Source organism: Eurosta solidaginis, chromosome 3 (genome assembly GCF_040869045.1).
Source record: "Eurosta solidaginis isolate ZX-2024a chromosome 3, ASM4086904v1, whole genome shotgun sequence".
NCBI classification, from domain to species: Eukaryota; Metazoa; Arthropoda; class Insecta; order Diptera; family Tephritidae; genus Eurosta; species Eurosta solidaginis.
In genome coordinates, this window is record NC_090321.1 from 11,886,120 (window position 1) to 11,899,336 (window position 13,217).

The 13,217-nt window shown below is 37.6% G+C and overlaps 1 protein-coding gene across 9 annotated transcripts in view; it reads left to right on the forward strand.

Annotated features, from left to right (window-relative positions):
- Nucleotides 1-13,217, forward strand: part of kcc (solute carrier family 12 member kcc) — a 95,551-nt gene that overhangs the window by 20,588 nt on the left and 61,746 nt on the right. For 3 of the 9 annotated variants that reach the window (XM_067770814.1, XM_067770804.1, XM_067770815.1), the window contains exon 2: nt 4,074-4,181. In XM_067770814.1, coding sequence (XP_067626915.1) covers nt 4,082-4,181 — 100 coding nt within the window. In that variant the 5' untranslated portion in view covers nt 4,074-4,081. Of the gene's footprint in view, nt 1-4,073; nt 4,182-7,142; nt 7,341-7,362; nt 7,572-13,217 lie in introns of those variants that run through there. The other 6 variants (XM_067770805.1, XM_067770810.1, XM_067770808.1 and 3 more) reach the window with 3 other exon arrangements.

A 13,217-nucleotide genomic window follows, 5' to 3' on the forward strand; every position in this document is an offset into this window, starting at 1 on the left:
GAATGCTTTGAAGAAAAATTAAAGAAATCGGTTAAGGACCACGCCCACTTTTATATTTAAGATTTGTAAAAGGGTCGTGGACGAATAAAATAAGCTATATCTTTGCAAAAAAAGCTTTATATCAATGGTATTTCATTTCCCAAGTGGATTTATAACAATAAATGGATTTAAAAAAATGGGCGTGGCATCGCTCCTTTTATGACTAAGCAATTTTCTATATTTCGGGAGCCATAACTCGAAGAAAAATTAGTTCAGAATAGAACCATATTGTGACGAATATGAGTGACACTAAGTGATACTCACATCCCTAGTCTGATGCTAAGTAAATGAAGTCACAACAACAATAAAGCAGACAGTCACTTGTATCTACATAAACGAACCAATCATTATGTCTACACATATGTACGTACACGCAGCTGAGAAGCAACGCACAACCACATGCATATATCTGAGATACTCCCGAAAGTATGCAATGAGAGAAGCTATAAAATCGTGCAATTGTAGTTACAGCTGAGAAATTTGATAGCTGATGGCCAATTAGTAGATTCTGGAAATGGAAGCGCCTAGAAGTTGCGAACGAGGAAATCAGATAGTATAAAAGGCAACAACAGTAGAAGCGCAATAAATCAATTTTGATTAAGACGCTATCTGGCAAGCAATAGCAGTATTATTTATTGTGAAGTACTTTAATAAAGGCCATTTTTCCATTATTCAATATTGGAGTTATTTATTCAACAGTTTAGTGATTCGAACGTTAGCAGAAAATTGCAAATAAGGGGAATTGCAGTAAATTCGTTACAATTGGTGTCAGAAGAGGAATTGTTGAATAAATTCCAGAGGACAACAAGGACATGGCAAAGTTAAGTGAATCAGGTACGACTACGGGAAGCAATGGAATTAGATGGTATTGACGTGGAAGAGTATGACTTTCATCTTGATGGCGATGAGACAACAAAATTGGAGGAGAAAAATGAAACACCGCAGACAATGGCGAACACAGACCTGAACATGATATTGGCTGCAATATCGGCACAAATGTCCGAAATGTTATCACAAATATCTACCAACATGTCATCACAATTGGAATCCCAGGAGAACCGTATAACATCCAAGATGGAAGAACAGAAGACATATATAGCATCCCAACTGGAATCACAGGAGGCACGTATTTCAGAAATGACGTCGCAAGTGTCATCTCAACTGGAAGACCAAAAGACATATATGGCATCTCAATTGGAAGCGCAAGAGGCACGTATATCTGAAATGTCGGCAGAAATTTTGGAACAGGTATCATCAAAACCGGAAGCGCAGGATGCAAAAATGGCTCAATTTCAGGCAGAAGTAGATGATTCAAAAGGTCGTATGGAGCAGTTACAACTAAATCGCCCAGCTGTTTCAGCAAGCAATCCAAAGGTGAAAACACCATCCTTTGACTCTGTTCCTTTCCAGGTCTTTAAGCTACAGTTTGAGAAGACCGCAGCAGTGAACAACTAGAATGCTGAAGATAAAGTTGCTGCACTGTTCATGGCTTTGAAAGGGCCTGCAGCTGAGATTTTACAAACCATTCCAGAGGGCGAACGGAACTGTTATGAAGCATTGATTGGCGCTCTAGAGAGACGATACGGTACTGAGCATAGGAGACAGATATACCAAATGGAGTTACTGAATCGCTTCCAGAGGCCTGGTGAAACATTGCAAGAGTTTGCGTCGGATGTGGAAAGGCTGGCACATCTTGCAAATGCGGACGCACCCGTTGAATACACTGAAAAGGTAAAGATTCAGAGCTTTATAAATGGCATACGGGACGTTGAAACAAAGCGAGCTACATACGCAAACCCAAAGCCAACATTAGCAGAAACGGTGTCACAAGCTCTGATTCAGGAAACAGCGTCGCTTCTGTGTAAGCCAGTTTTCAAAGCACGCCGTGTGGAAGTTGAAAGGCCAGAGTGGGTAGACGCAATATTGGAGGCGCTGAAAGGATCGCAAAAGCGGAGTGAAAGAGTTATCAAATGCTTCAAATGCGGGAGGCCCGGTCACATTGCACGTCATTGCGATCTTGGTCCTAATAGTTCCAACAATGTGGGTGGCCGTAAACGCAAAGTTGGAGGAGATGAGCAAGAGCGTGTGAGATGTAAAGAACGAAAACTTGCCCCAGCTATTGAATGTCCTGTGATATCTGTGTCGCAAATTGGAAGAAAATCGAGCAGTCTTGCCGTCGAAGGAAAGCTGGATGGCATGGAACGTGTACTGACTGTAGATACGGGCGCATCTCATTCCTTAATCCGATCTGGCTTGGTCAACAGGAGAGTAAACCCGTTAACTGGAGCAAGGTTGCGTTAGGTCACTGGCGAGTATAACCAAGTCCAAGGAGAAGTGATCTGTGAAGTCTTAATTGGGAAGGTCATGGTTTTACACAAATTCGTTGTGGCGGAGATTGTTGATGAAGTAATATTGGGAGTGGATTTCTTGGTTTACCATGACATCAAGATTGATATGCAGAGAAGGGTGATGCGTTATGAGAACCAGGATATACCACTTAACTTCAGTTTGGAGAAAGGGCTCAGCAGTAATCGAGTACTGGCGGAGAAGACTAGACAAAGGCCACGAAAGTCAAAGGTAAAGGTTGATGGATCGAATAGGCTAAATAAAGCGAAATCAAAAGTACCTGCGAGAGAAACACTGGCATTGATAAAACCAAAGGGACGCACAAAAACGAAGGAAAGAATTTCGCAGAAAGAATGCAAGGGTGGTTTCAAGCCAGGGCACACTACTGTTGTGAAGCGTCGGAACGATACTGATTATGCAAAGCAAATCCGTCAAGATCAAGCTCTGCGAAGTAGTTCTTCATTGGCCAAAGAACAGAGTGTAAGGGAACGGCCCAGGGTAATGAGTAGTAAGATGAAACACTGGCACGACAAGAACTTTAATTCGGAAGGTTTCTTGGAGGGAGATTTGGTACTGCTATACAACCCTCACCGGCGGAAAGGTGTTCCATCCAAATATCGGTGCAGTAGGGAAGGCCCGTACAGAGTTGTGAAGAGGATCAGTGATGTCATCTACCGCATACAAGCAATTGGGAAACCACGAAATAGATGGGTGGTTCATTTGGAGAGGCTGGCAGCGTTTAGATCGAGAGATTTGTCTGATCGGGACGATCAGACTTAGGTGGAGGGCAGTGTAACGAATATGCGTGACATTAAGTGATATTCAAATCCCTAGTCTGATGCCAAGTAAATGAAGTCACAACAACAATAAAGCAGGCAGTCACTGGTATCTACATAAACGAATCAATCATTATGTCTACACATATGTACGTACACGCAGCTGAGAAGCAACGCACAACCACATGCATATATCTGAGATACTCCCGAAAGTATGCAATGAGAGAAGCTATAAAATCGTGCAATTGTAGTTACAGCTGAGAAATTTGATAGCTGATGGCCAACTAGTAGATTCTGGAAATGGAAGCGCCTAGAAGATGCGAACGAGGAAATCAGAGAGTATAAAAGGCAACAACAGTAGAAGCGCAATAAATCAGTTTTGATTAAGACGCTATCTGGCGAGCAATAGCAGTATTATTTATTGTAAAGTACTTTAATAAAGGCCATTTTTCCATTATTCAATATTGGAGTTATTTATTTAACAGTTTAGTGATTCGAACGTTAGCAGAAAATTGCAAATAAGGGGAATTGCAGTAAATTCGTTACAATATGTATATGTATTATTGCGCAGCCTTGTAATACTATTAAGCACAAAAAAAAAAAAACAGCATTCCAAGTGTATAGCTGAGTATGTAATGTTCGGTTACACCCGAACTTAGACACCTTTACTTGTTATATTACAGCAACGCTTCTCGCTTCCACACTGTCGTCAGCCTAAAATATTTTGATGTTGCTTTTCCCGGGACTTACACCCAGGTCCTTCAGTTATTTAGGCGAGTACGCTACCACCACACCACGGCGGCCGCTATTACTCTACAATTTATTTTCTATGAATAATCGAGCTTTTGTCTTGTTATGTATTTTATATTATTAATAATAATTATTATGTTTTTTAATTTATGTTTAACTAAGACAATACAATGCCAGAAAGATTTATAGTATCCAAGGCCGAGGAAGATACAGATATTTACCAGAATGAAGAAAATGCCACTGGAAAACTTTTAAATGATTTTAATAGTGGTAAGTCGTTAATTAGTTGATAATGATTTGATAATAGTTGAATTAAACTTACGAATAACAGACGGACTATACCGTCATATTTGACCATATCTTCTCAAGATCTCAGTTCCACTTGAACTCCAGCTTCAGGGCCGGATCAAGAGCTCTGAGATTTACGCGTATTTCGGTAAAGGCAAGGCCCCACCATTACCCATTGTGCGATCTTTCCGTTGGATGTCGTAGCCATTGCATGTTCGGAGCTCCGATCAGCTAGTTACCTTTGTTTCATAAATTGCGGCTATACGGATATTATTTTTGGTGTGGGAGACTAGGAGTTTATGACTCCATTTTTCGCCAGTGCGTGTACCGAAAAAGAAGGGGCGGGGCAAAAGCTGGTACTCAGCATCGCTTCTATGTATGCTACGTAGATTGTAGTGATGGTTTGGAGCAGCCGTATAAGCTGGAATGTGTCGGAGGTATGCTTGAGCGGGAGCCGCGGGACGTCCTTGGACGCGAGCCACAATAGTTTTGTTGGATTCTAACCCAGAACATCTCAAACGACGCAACCATCTTTAAAACGTAAAACATTGATAAGTGTACGACTGTCTGAGGTAGTTCCTTTTCCGGCATGTGCAACAGAACGACATCATAGGACCTAGGGCTAGGTTCAATACCTTCCCGGAGCAGGAGGGTATTGAGCAGTCCAGCTGCAAGAAGCTGCTTAGAGGATGACAACTTGTGGTAAGGACGCAACAAATTAAATGGGGTCACACTGAAATGACAGTCCTTGGTTGGGAAAAAAATCCCGAGTCGCTCCGGTATATAAAACCGGTTGCCGTTCGAAGCGCTCCACACACAGTAATAGGTTGAAAGGTCAAGCGCAATAGATCTAAATAAAGGTCGCAGTGCATCGAGACCTAATAATACATAACATATTGTGGCGAATGTTAACATCACTATGATGTTAGTAAATAATCACAAAAACATAAAAAACAAGCAGCCATACTTATGTACATGTACACACTAAAACAAGCAGCCACACTTGTGTACAAGGCAACGAAGAATATTCCACACACATAACCAGCAGCTTGAGCCAAAGTTGTTACTCATACATACACACGCATATAGCTAAATAACCAAGTATGAGATTACAACTGTTGCAGAAGGCATGTGCGTGAAAAGTCCAGACCAGGTATGGGCCTATTTTCGACTCCTAAATCAGTTTCAGTGCCAGCGAGTGCTAGGTGAGACGTTTGTGTGTTTTGGGGTGTTAGGGGAGTAAAAAAATACATTGGAAATATCGTACGCTTTGTCTCATACGATATTCATCGCAAGAAGGTTGCGGAAACACTAAAAAACTGAAACGAAAATATTCTCTCTCAACCTCGAAAACCAATTCCCAAATTGTGTTGCAATAGTACGTAAAAAAAACATATATTTTTTGGCAAGAAATACGAAAAACGGAATAAACACGGACTGAAGTCGACTTTATGTTAAGCAGCGCATTATTGACATTCATTTCGCCTTCACATACATTTAATTATATGCAAGCCGATTCATTTTGCAATATATACATAAAAGTATTTAAAAAAGTATTTTTAAAGTAGTAGCATTAAAGGAAGTAGTAGTAGAAAAACGTACTAATGCACGTTTCGTATACAATCGTGGGAAAACGAAACCCTTTTCAGACTTGTTGGTAGTGTTGCCGTGAGCCTAGAAAGAAATGTATCAGTTTATAAATAAAAAAGGTACCAATTGCATAAACAACGACTAATTTTACCAGTCTTATTACATATAAACATAACTGCTTTCATTTATAAATTTCAAATTATGAAGGAATTTTCAAATTTCTTCAGCTCACATACATACATATATCGTTAAATCCACACTGCAAAAATTGTTGGAGCATGTGTTGCATGTGTGTTTAATTTACGGCGACCATTTCTCTAATTTTAAAACTTGCCTTGTTTATGATTTGAATCATAAAGGAACTTTTAAAATTACAACTGAAAATTCAGTTCGAGTTGTGAATCACAAAAGCGACATTACATATTTGTGGCCTTTAGTGCGAGCGAAGCCGCCGGCAAAGGCTAGTTTATCCTAAAACGCTTAATAATTTGAACATAATAAGATCGGTGGCAACTCTATTTTCCACATAGCTTGGTAACTGTTAAATATGTATTAAGCAAGATGAGCAAGATGTGTTTGTATATTATTCTCTTCCTGTGTTCTTCACCCCACATACCTGCACTTGATCGTCCCTCACCAAGCAATTAAATGTTCAAAGCGTGACCGTATGAGCAAAAGGCTCATACGAGCCGTTTTGCCCATCGCTGGTCTAGACCTTAGGAGAAATATGGGAACAAGACAACAGAGAGTACAAAAGTAGCGCAAGTTGAGGAATAACCAGTTTGATTTAAACACGCTATTAGGGAAGTATAATTGTAACTGTGAAGTACTACTCCCAAAGTAGTATAATTAAACACCATTTTGCAATACTGAATATTGAAGTTATTTATTCGACAGTTCAGCGAATCGAACGTTAGCAAAGGTGCATAATTGTCAGGGATTCCCCAAAATTCTTTACAATATAATAGAGATAATAAAACAGTTTGTTAAAAAAATTTATAGGTAGTTTATGTTGAGTTAAGGTTGAAAACTTAAAAAAATGCATACGGTTTGTCCCGTACTAACCGTGGATTTTGTTTATTTTCAAAAACATGCACATTCATACAGTCATACATACACTTGTACATATGTACATAAGTGTGCAAATATACATAGCAACACACATAAGAGTACACAAATCTATGTATATATTTGTTTTGTAGCTTTCAGTTCAAAAGCTCCGCCAAAAACGAACTGTTGTAAAAAGCTTTTAATTTGACAAAAATCGTCCAGGGATGCTGTGGTGGATTGAATATTGTATCCTTTGCTTATGTATCACCATTTGCTTTCTCCATTACGCAGGTCCTGGTACCTTTAAGCTCCGCGGCATACACATTCCTAGGTTTAGTATTTGTAAAGGAATTCTATGTGTACAGACTTTGCCATTGACTAGGAGAATATTTAAAATATTATACTCTCCATGCACATAGTTAATTGAAAATTAAGAAAAAAGTTGATATGTTTTGAAATTATAAATATTTTATGTGTAGATAAAATCAAATATGCAATTAAGTGGGTGATAATTGATTTGCTTAGTGTGTTTTTTTTTTAAATTTTCTGAAAATTTTGACCAGCTAATTACATAAGAGTGAAAAATATAATAACTCCAAGTTTAATAAGCTTTTAATACAAAAGTGTAAATTATGTGATATAAATTTTGGCGAAATTATACCTATATAAAAAAATTGTTGACCAAGTTATGGATGTCCTTGTAGATGTGAAAAAAAAATTTATAGGCTGTATGTATGTATATGCAACAATAAAAAACATTGTTGACTTACATTTTCCATATTTACTAATTTTTAAATTTTAAGTTGTGTAAAAGCAATGCAAATAATTATTTTCATTAAAAAAGTTAAGAAGTTTCAAAGTTGTAAAATGTTAATTTAAAAAAAAAAAAACAAAATCAGTTCAAGTGTTGTCCTAAATAGATCAAACTGGGGAGTACTATTAGTATACATGCATTTGGCATACCTATTCAAATGCAAACAAATATACACTTGTATGTATGTATATGTGTATTCGTATCACAACTTACGTAAACTCAATAGATATTGTGCACGGGTTTGGGTATGAACATTAGACTGGGTTGGTCTACTTACATAAATACGAATGAAACTAATCTCGCATGATAGTGCTAACTAGGTTGCTTATGCTTTAATTTTTACGAAGTTTTAGAATTCTCTTGATAAACCCTATAAGCGATGTCGATTCCGTTTTTCCATCTCGAAATAATCAACTTACGTGCGAGAACTGAGTACCCGATAAACACCAAAGCATTTTTCAAATATCTTTAACCCGTGGCCGCCTCTCACTCCAAAGGTCCTGAGTTCAACACACGGAAAAAGAACTCCAAAATACTACAGAAAAGTTTATTTTAAGCGCGTTCGCCCCTCGGCAGTAGTTTAGCAAACACTTCAAGCGTATTTTTGCCAGCGAAGCCTTATTGTTTTCAGCATATCATCATATATATTATTTCTAATTGCTGTTTTTATGTACGGACCCCTTTTTCGCTCTTATTTGGAATCCAAATCTATAAATAAAGTTTTGGTTGTAAAGATGGAGATTCGGGTTATTAGCGAGCTTTGGGCAATTTTGGTCGTAGTGCTTTTGTTTAGCTATATTTTATTAAAATAATTTGCTAAAAATAAACGATTGTGAGCACACAAAGAAATCTATTGGTACTATGGCACTATTGTGAATATTTGCACTGCATTACCGGCAGTTGCACTCATGCGCCAGATAGCAGCGCAAGCTGTACGTTTTAATTAATTGATAGAACAGCTGATTTCTGTTGATATTTGATAAGAGAATTTCATATTGGTTGCGCAAGATGCGCACGGGTCCGGCTCGTAGATATATATATCTTCGTATATGCGTAAAATTCATTCAGCTACATCCTTCGATACTGGCATCACGGACAGGCCCATAAACCTTTTGTAGAACTTGTCTCTCGCGCAATCTAGGAGCCACCTCATCTTCTTTCGACACCTTTCATGATTCCGAGCCATAGATCCCAACAGGTATGATGAGCTACTTGTAGAGCGTGATTTTGTTTCGTAAAGACGATTTTAATTTTCATTTGCCTACTCAGTCCAAAGTAGCACTTGTTGGCAAGAGTCCTACTCCGTTTAACTTCTAAGCTGACATTGCTTTCGCTGTTTGCTTGTCTCGAATTGATTTCCTGTAACAGTGACGCGACTTCCAAGGTGCGAATGCTGCAATTCTTTCTTGTATGACAGAAAGTACGTCGTCTTGTCCTCATTTATCCCAAGAGTCACTTCTTTTGCCTCGGTATCTAATCTAGAGAAGGCAGAACTCACGACGTTTGCTAAGACCAATAATATCAATATCAACAACATACGCCATCACGGTTTAGTTCTGCTGCTAGAATTATCTTCTCCAGCATTGAGTTACAAGGTATCGCCCGAAAGGGAGTCGCCTTGTGTGTAGCCTCGCTTGGAATCGAATGGCTCGGAGAGGTCCTTCCAATAATTACGAATCTGGTTGTGTTGGCCAACCTCATTTGGCACAGCATTATTAACATTCCAGGGGACTTAAATTCCTACATAGCAGCATACAAGCAACTTCTTTTCGCGCTGTCACAGGCTGCTTCGAAGTCGACAAAAGGATGGTGAGCGCCGATTCTCTTATCGTGCGTTTTCTTAATGATGAAGTGTGGTCGATAGTAGATTTACCAGGGGCCATATCGTGATCCGTGATCGAAATCCATTTTTTAAGTCACAATACGTTTTATCACAGCATAAAGAATTACTAAGTCCATCGCCAAGAGGACAGGCACCTTCTTAGAGAAGTGGATAACCAATTCCACCTGAGTGCAACGGAGTTTCGAAAGCTGTACCGACTAACCTCAGACTTGGCTCATGATATTATTTCTCAACTTGATGAGACAATTAAGGGGAACAAGAATAACTGTGAGAGAAATAAAGTAATTAATAAAATTGTTTAAGTTAAACGGTTTTATTGAAAGCAATACTTACATGAAGTAATAATAATACTAAAAGCTAGAAAATAATTAGGTAGGTCCTAGGTACTAGTGATCACACTCCTCATCAATCTAGGGCGTTGATCATACAATTAAATAAAAGCGTTGGGGGCGTAAAATTTCTAAGAATGTGAGGCGTAGCATAACCTTAAACTTCAGTTGGCCTTATATATGACTATCAATAGAAATTTGAGGCGTCCAACGCTTTTATTTAATTGTCTGAGCAACGCCCTAGATTGATGAGGAGTGTGATGACTACTACCTAGGACCTACCTAATTGTTTTCTAGCATTTAGTATTATTTCATGTAAGTATTGTTTTCAATAAAACCGTTTAACTTAAACATTTTTTTTAAATTATTTTATTTCTCTGTTGATATCGCAGTTCTTTCGATAAAACCGTTTAACTTAGATTTTTTTTTTAATTATTTTATTTTCAAGTTTTTAGTCTTTATTTAATTGCCTATTATTTCTTATTCTATTTAGTGACTCATTATTACAAGGGCTCTTTCCTGACAATTTGTTACAATATAAGTCCTCAACACATAATCCTTCCAAAGACTTTACTCGACTGTGCGTCACGTATGCTTGTCCCTCCTCCAACTCCAAAATATTTTGATGCCACTTCTACCGGACTGTATACAATATTTGTTCCAAATATGAGCCAAATCGGACCACAAATACGATTTTTGTGAATACCTCGATCATTGCGCCACCTAGCGGCGATTTTCATAGGTCGCTTTCTATTCTTTTATGTATTACGTGTTCCAAATATGAGCCAAACCGGACGAAAAATACGATTTTTGTGAATATCTCGATCCTTGCGACACCTAGCGTTGTTTTTTTTTCATAGTTCACTTTGTATTTATGTATGTATTATATGTTCGATATATGAGCCAAATCAGACCACAAATACGATTTTTTTGAATATCTCGATCCTTGCGCCACCTAGCGGCGGTTTTTTTCATAGGTCGCTTTCTATTCTTGTATGTATTATGTGTTCCAAATATGAGCCAAATCAGACCATAAATACGATTTTTGTGAATATCTCGATCCTTGAGCCCCCTAGCGGCGATTTTTTTCTTATTATTGCATTGTCATCGGGTTCTGAACTATATTCCAAGTTTCAACATTGTAGTTTATCGGGAAGTTACTTAAATTTCAATTACAAAATTCGGGCCAGCCAGCCAACCAGCCATCCAACCAACCAGCCTGTTAAGTCAAGCTAAATAAAACCGTTTAATAAAAAATAAATTAATACCGAATTTACTTACCTTTTGTTAAAAAGTTAAAAACTTGTACAATAATGACTTTCAAAAGCAGTTAGTATACGGAATTTATTTATTTTTGGCATTCCTTTTGTGCTTTTCGCATATTTCGGGTTTCGTTAAGCTGCCCTGCCACCTTTCTGCTATTAAAACGAAATTTAAATGCCATTTATTTCGAGTCGTTAAAACTAAGTTAGTGAATTAGGCAAGCGACAAAATCGTTAATTAAAATCTCGACAAATCGCATCGTTATAAGATAGTGAATTCCACTACTGGAGATGCTCGCTCAACCGACCGTATTTTGCATAGGAAGGATGACACTATTGAAGTAAATGAGCGATATATTTATTTATTTATTTATTTAAAGTCGACAACAAACGTAAAATGTTCGACTACATGATAAAAATATACATACATATGTATACAGTTCAAAAGCTAAAATTAAAATATATCGAAATTTCAACCATGTTATAGTAGAATAAATCATATATATAACAATACAATTGAATTTCTGAATATAAAGCTGGAAATAAAAGAAAAAATAAAATCTTATGCTGGCGGAATGCATCAGATTCCGCTCAGCAAGCATTCGGAATCATTATATCATTAAACAAAAGTTGCAAAAACAATAACTAACTTAGTCTAATAGCTTCAAAAAAAAAAAAAAAAAAAGAATTAAATTAGCTAAATAAAAATTGTACAGGTTGTAGGAAAGACTTGTTAAAAATACGCAAACAAAGTTTTTCTTCATACAGCTTTATTACCAAAAAAAGTCAAAGTATATGTGATAAAGCTGTTTTGGGTGCCATAAAATCTAGACACATGAAAATTTTTTTCTTAGACCCTGTCTAATGTACTACATACGCAATTACATATGTATGTGTTGCATGCAAGTGAAAGAAAATAACCATATGGATCACATTGCTGTTGCATTTGCATGTTAAACCTATATCCGTATCTGGTTCATGTTTCATTGGAACACAAGGATTGTGAATAAGTATGTATGTATGAATGTAAGTTAGTAGGTATATAGGTGCTGGTTTCGTGAGCTAAAATAAAAGGACTTCTAACTTTAAGCGCAGTATCTACCTAATCATCATAAAATGGCATGCCCACATATCATCTGTGTTATTCAAATTTCTTTTATCAAATGTGTACTACTACCCAACAAACATCTAAAAACATTTCTCCAGCCTTCGAAAAATATATATGTAGTTCTCAAGTTGATATCCAATATCATTCTCTAATTAACGCCCAACCTTACAGCTCTCAAGTTGATATCCAAATTTATTCTTCATACTTTATCCAACTTTTGACAAATTTTTTGAAAAGTAACACTCTCGAATTGATCTCCAGTATCATTCTCAACTTATTCTTCAATATAAGACATATGTAAACACAGTAAATAGGCGTCGAGCAGGCTCCACCTGATTCTTGAGGAGGAGCTGAAGCATCCCCTTAAAGAGGCTGAGAAGGAGAAAAGATTTAGAAACGTCTAGAACAACAGACTGGTACACAGTCCAAAATTATGCAGCACGAAGACTAGGACAACCAGAATAGGATATAACCGTAGAGGAGTTGGAAGAGTGCAAAGACTTCTTATCAAAGGCGCTGAAAACTGCGAACGACAGAACTTGTCCTCTGAGAAGATTTAAGGGAAAAGCAAATCACCATAGTGGAGTAAGGAGTTATGTCTTTTTAGAGGTGTTGAGTCTTCTAAAGAACATTTTTAAACTAGAAAAAGTTGCGGAAAGCAAAAAGTGCTGGGATGAATATGGAGATCTGTTGAGGATTTTCCAACTTGAAATCAGGAGGTCGGCCTCGTCAGTAACAACACATGCAGGAAGAAATGGCTGGGCATGTTCTGTGTTCGTGCACTCCAGATCAAGACCCCGGCTACTAAGGGCGGCAGAGCTGCTAGATCTCGAGGCAGCAATTAAACAAGGTCATAGAAAATTTCTAGTAATTGCCGAGAGGACGTAGTTATACTAGCATTAGTCCTGGTACCTATAACTGGTTCGTCGAACAAAGTCTGGTAACACTATGGACACATTCGGTATATTGCGGAAAAATACAAGGTGGCAGCACGGTACTTTATTTTTGTAAATTGATGGGCT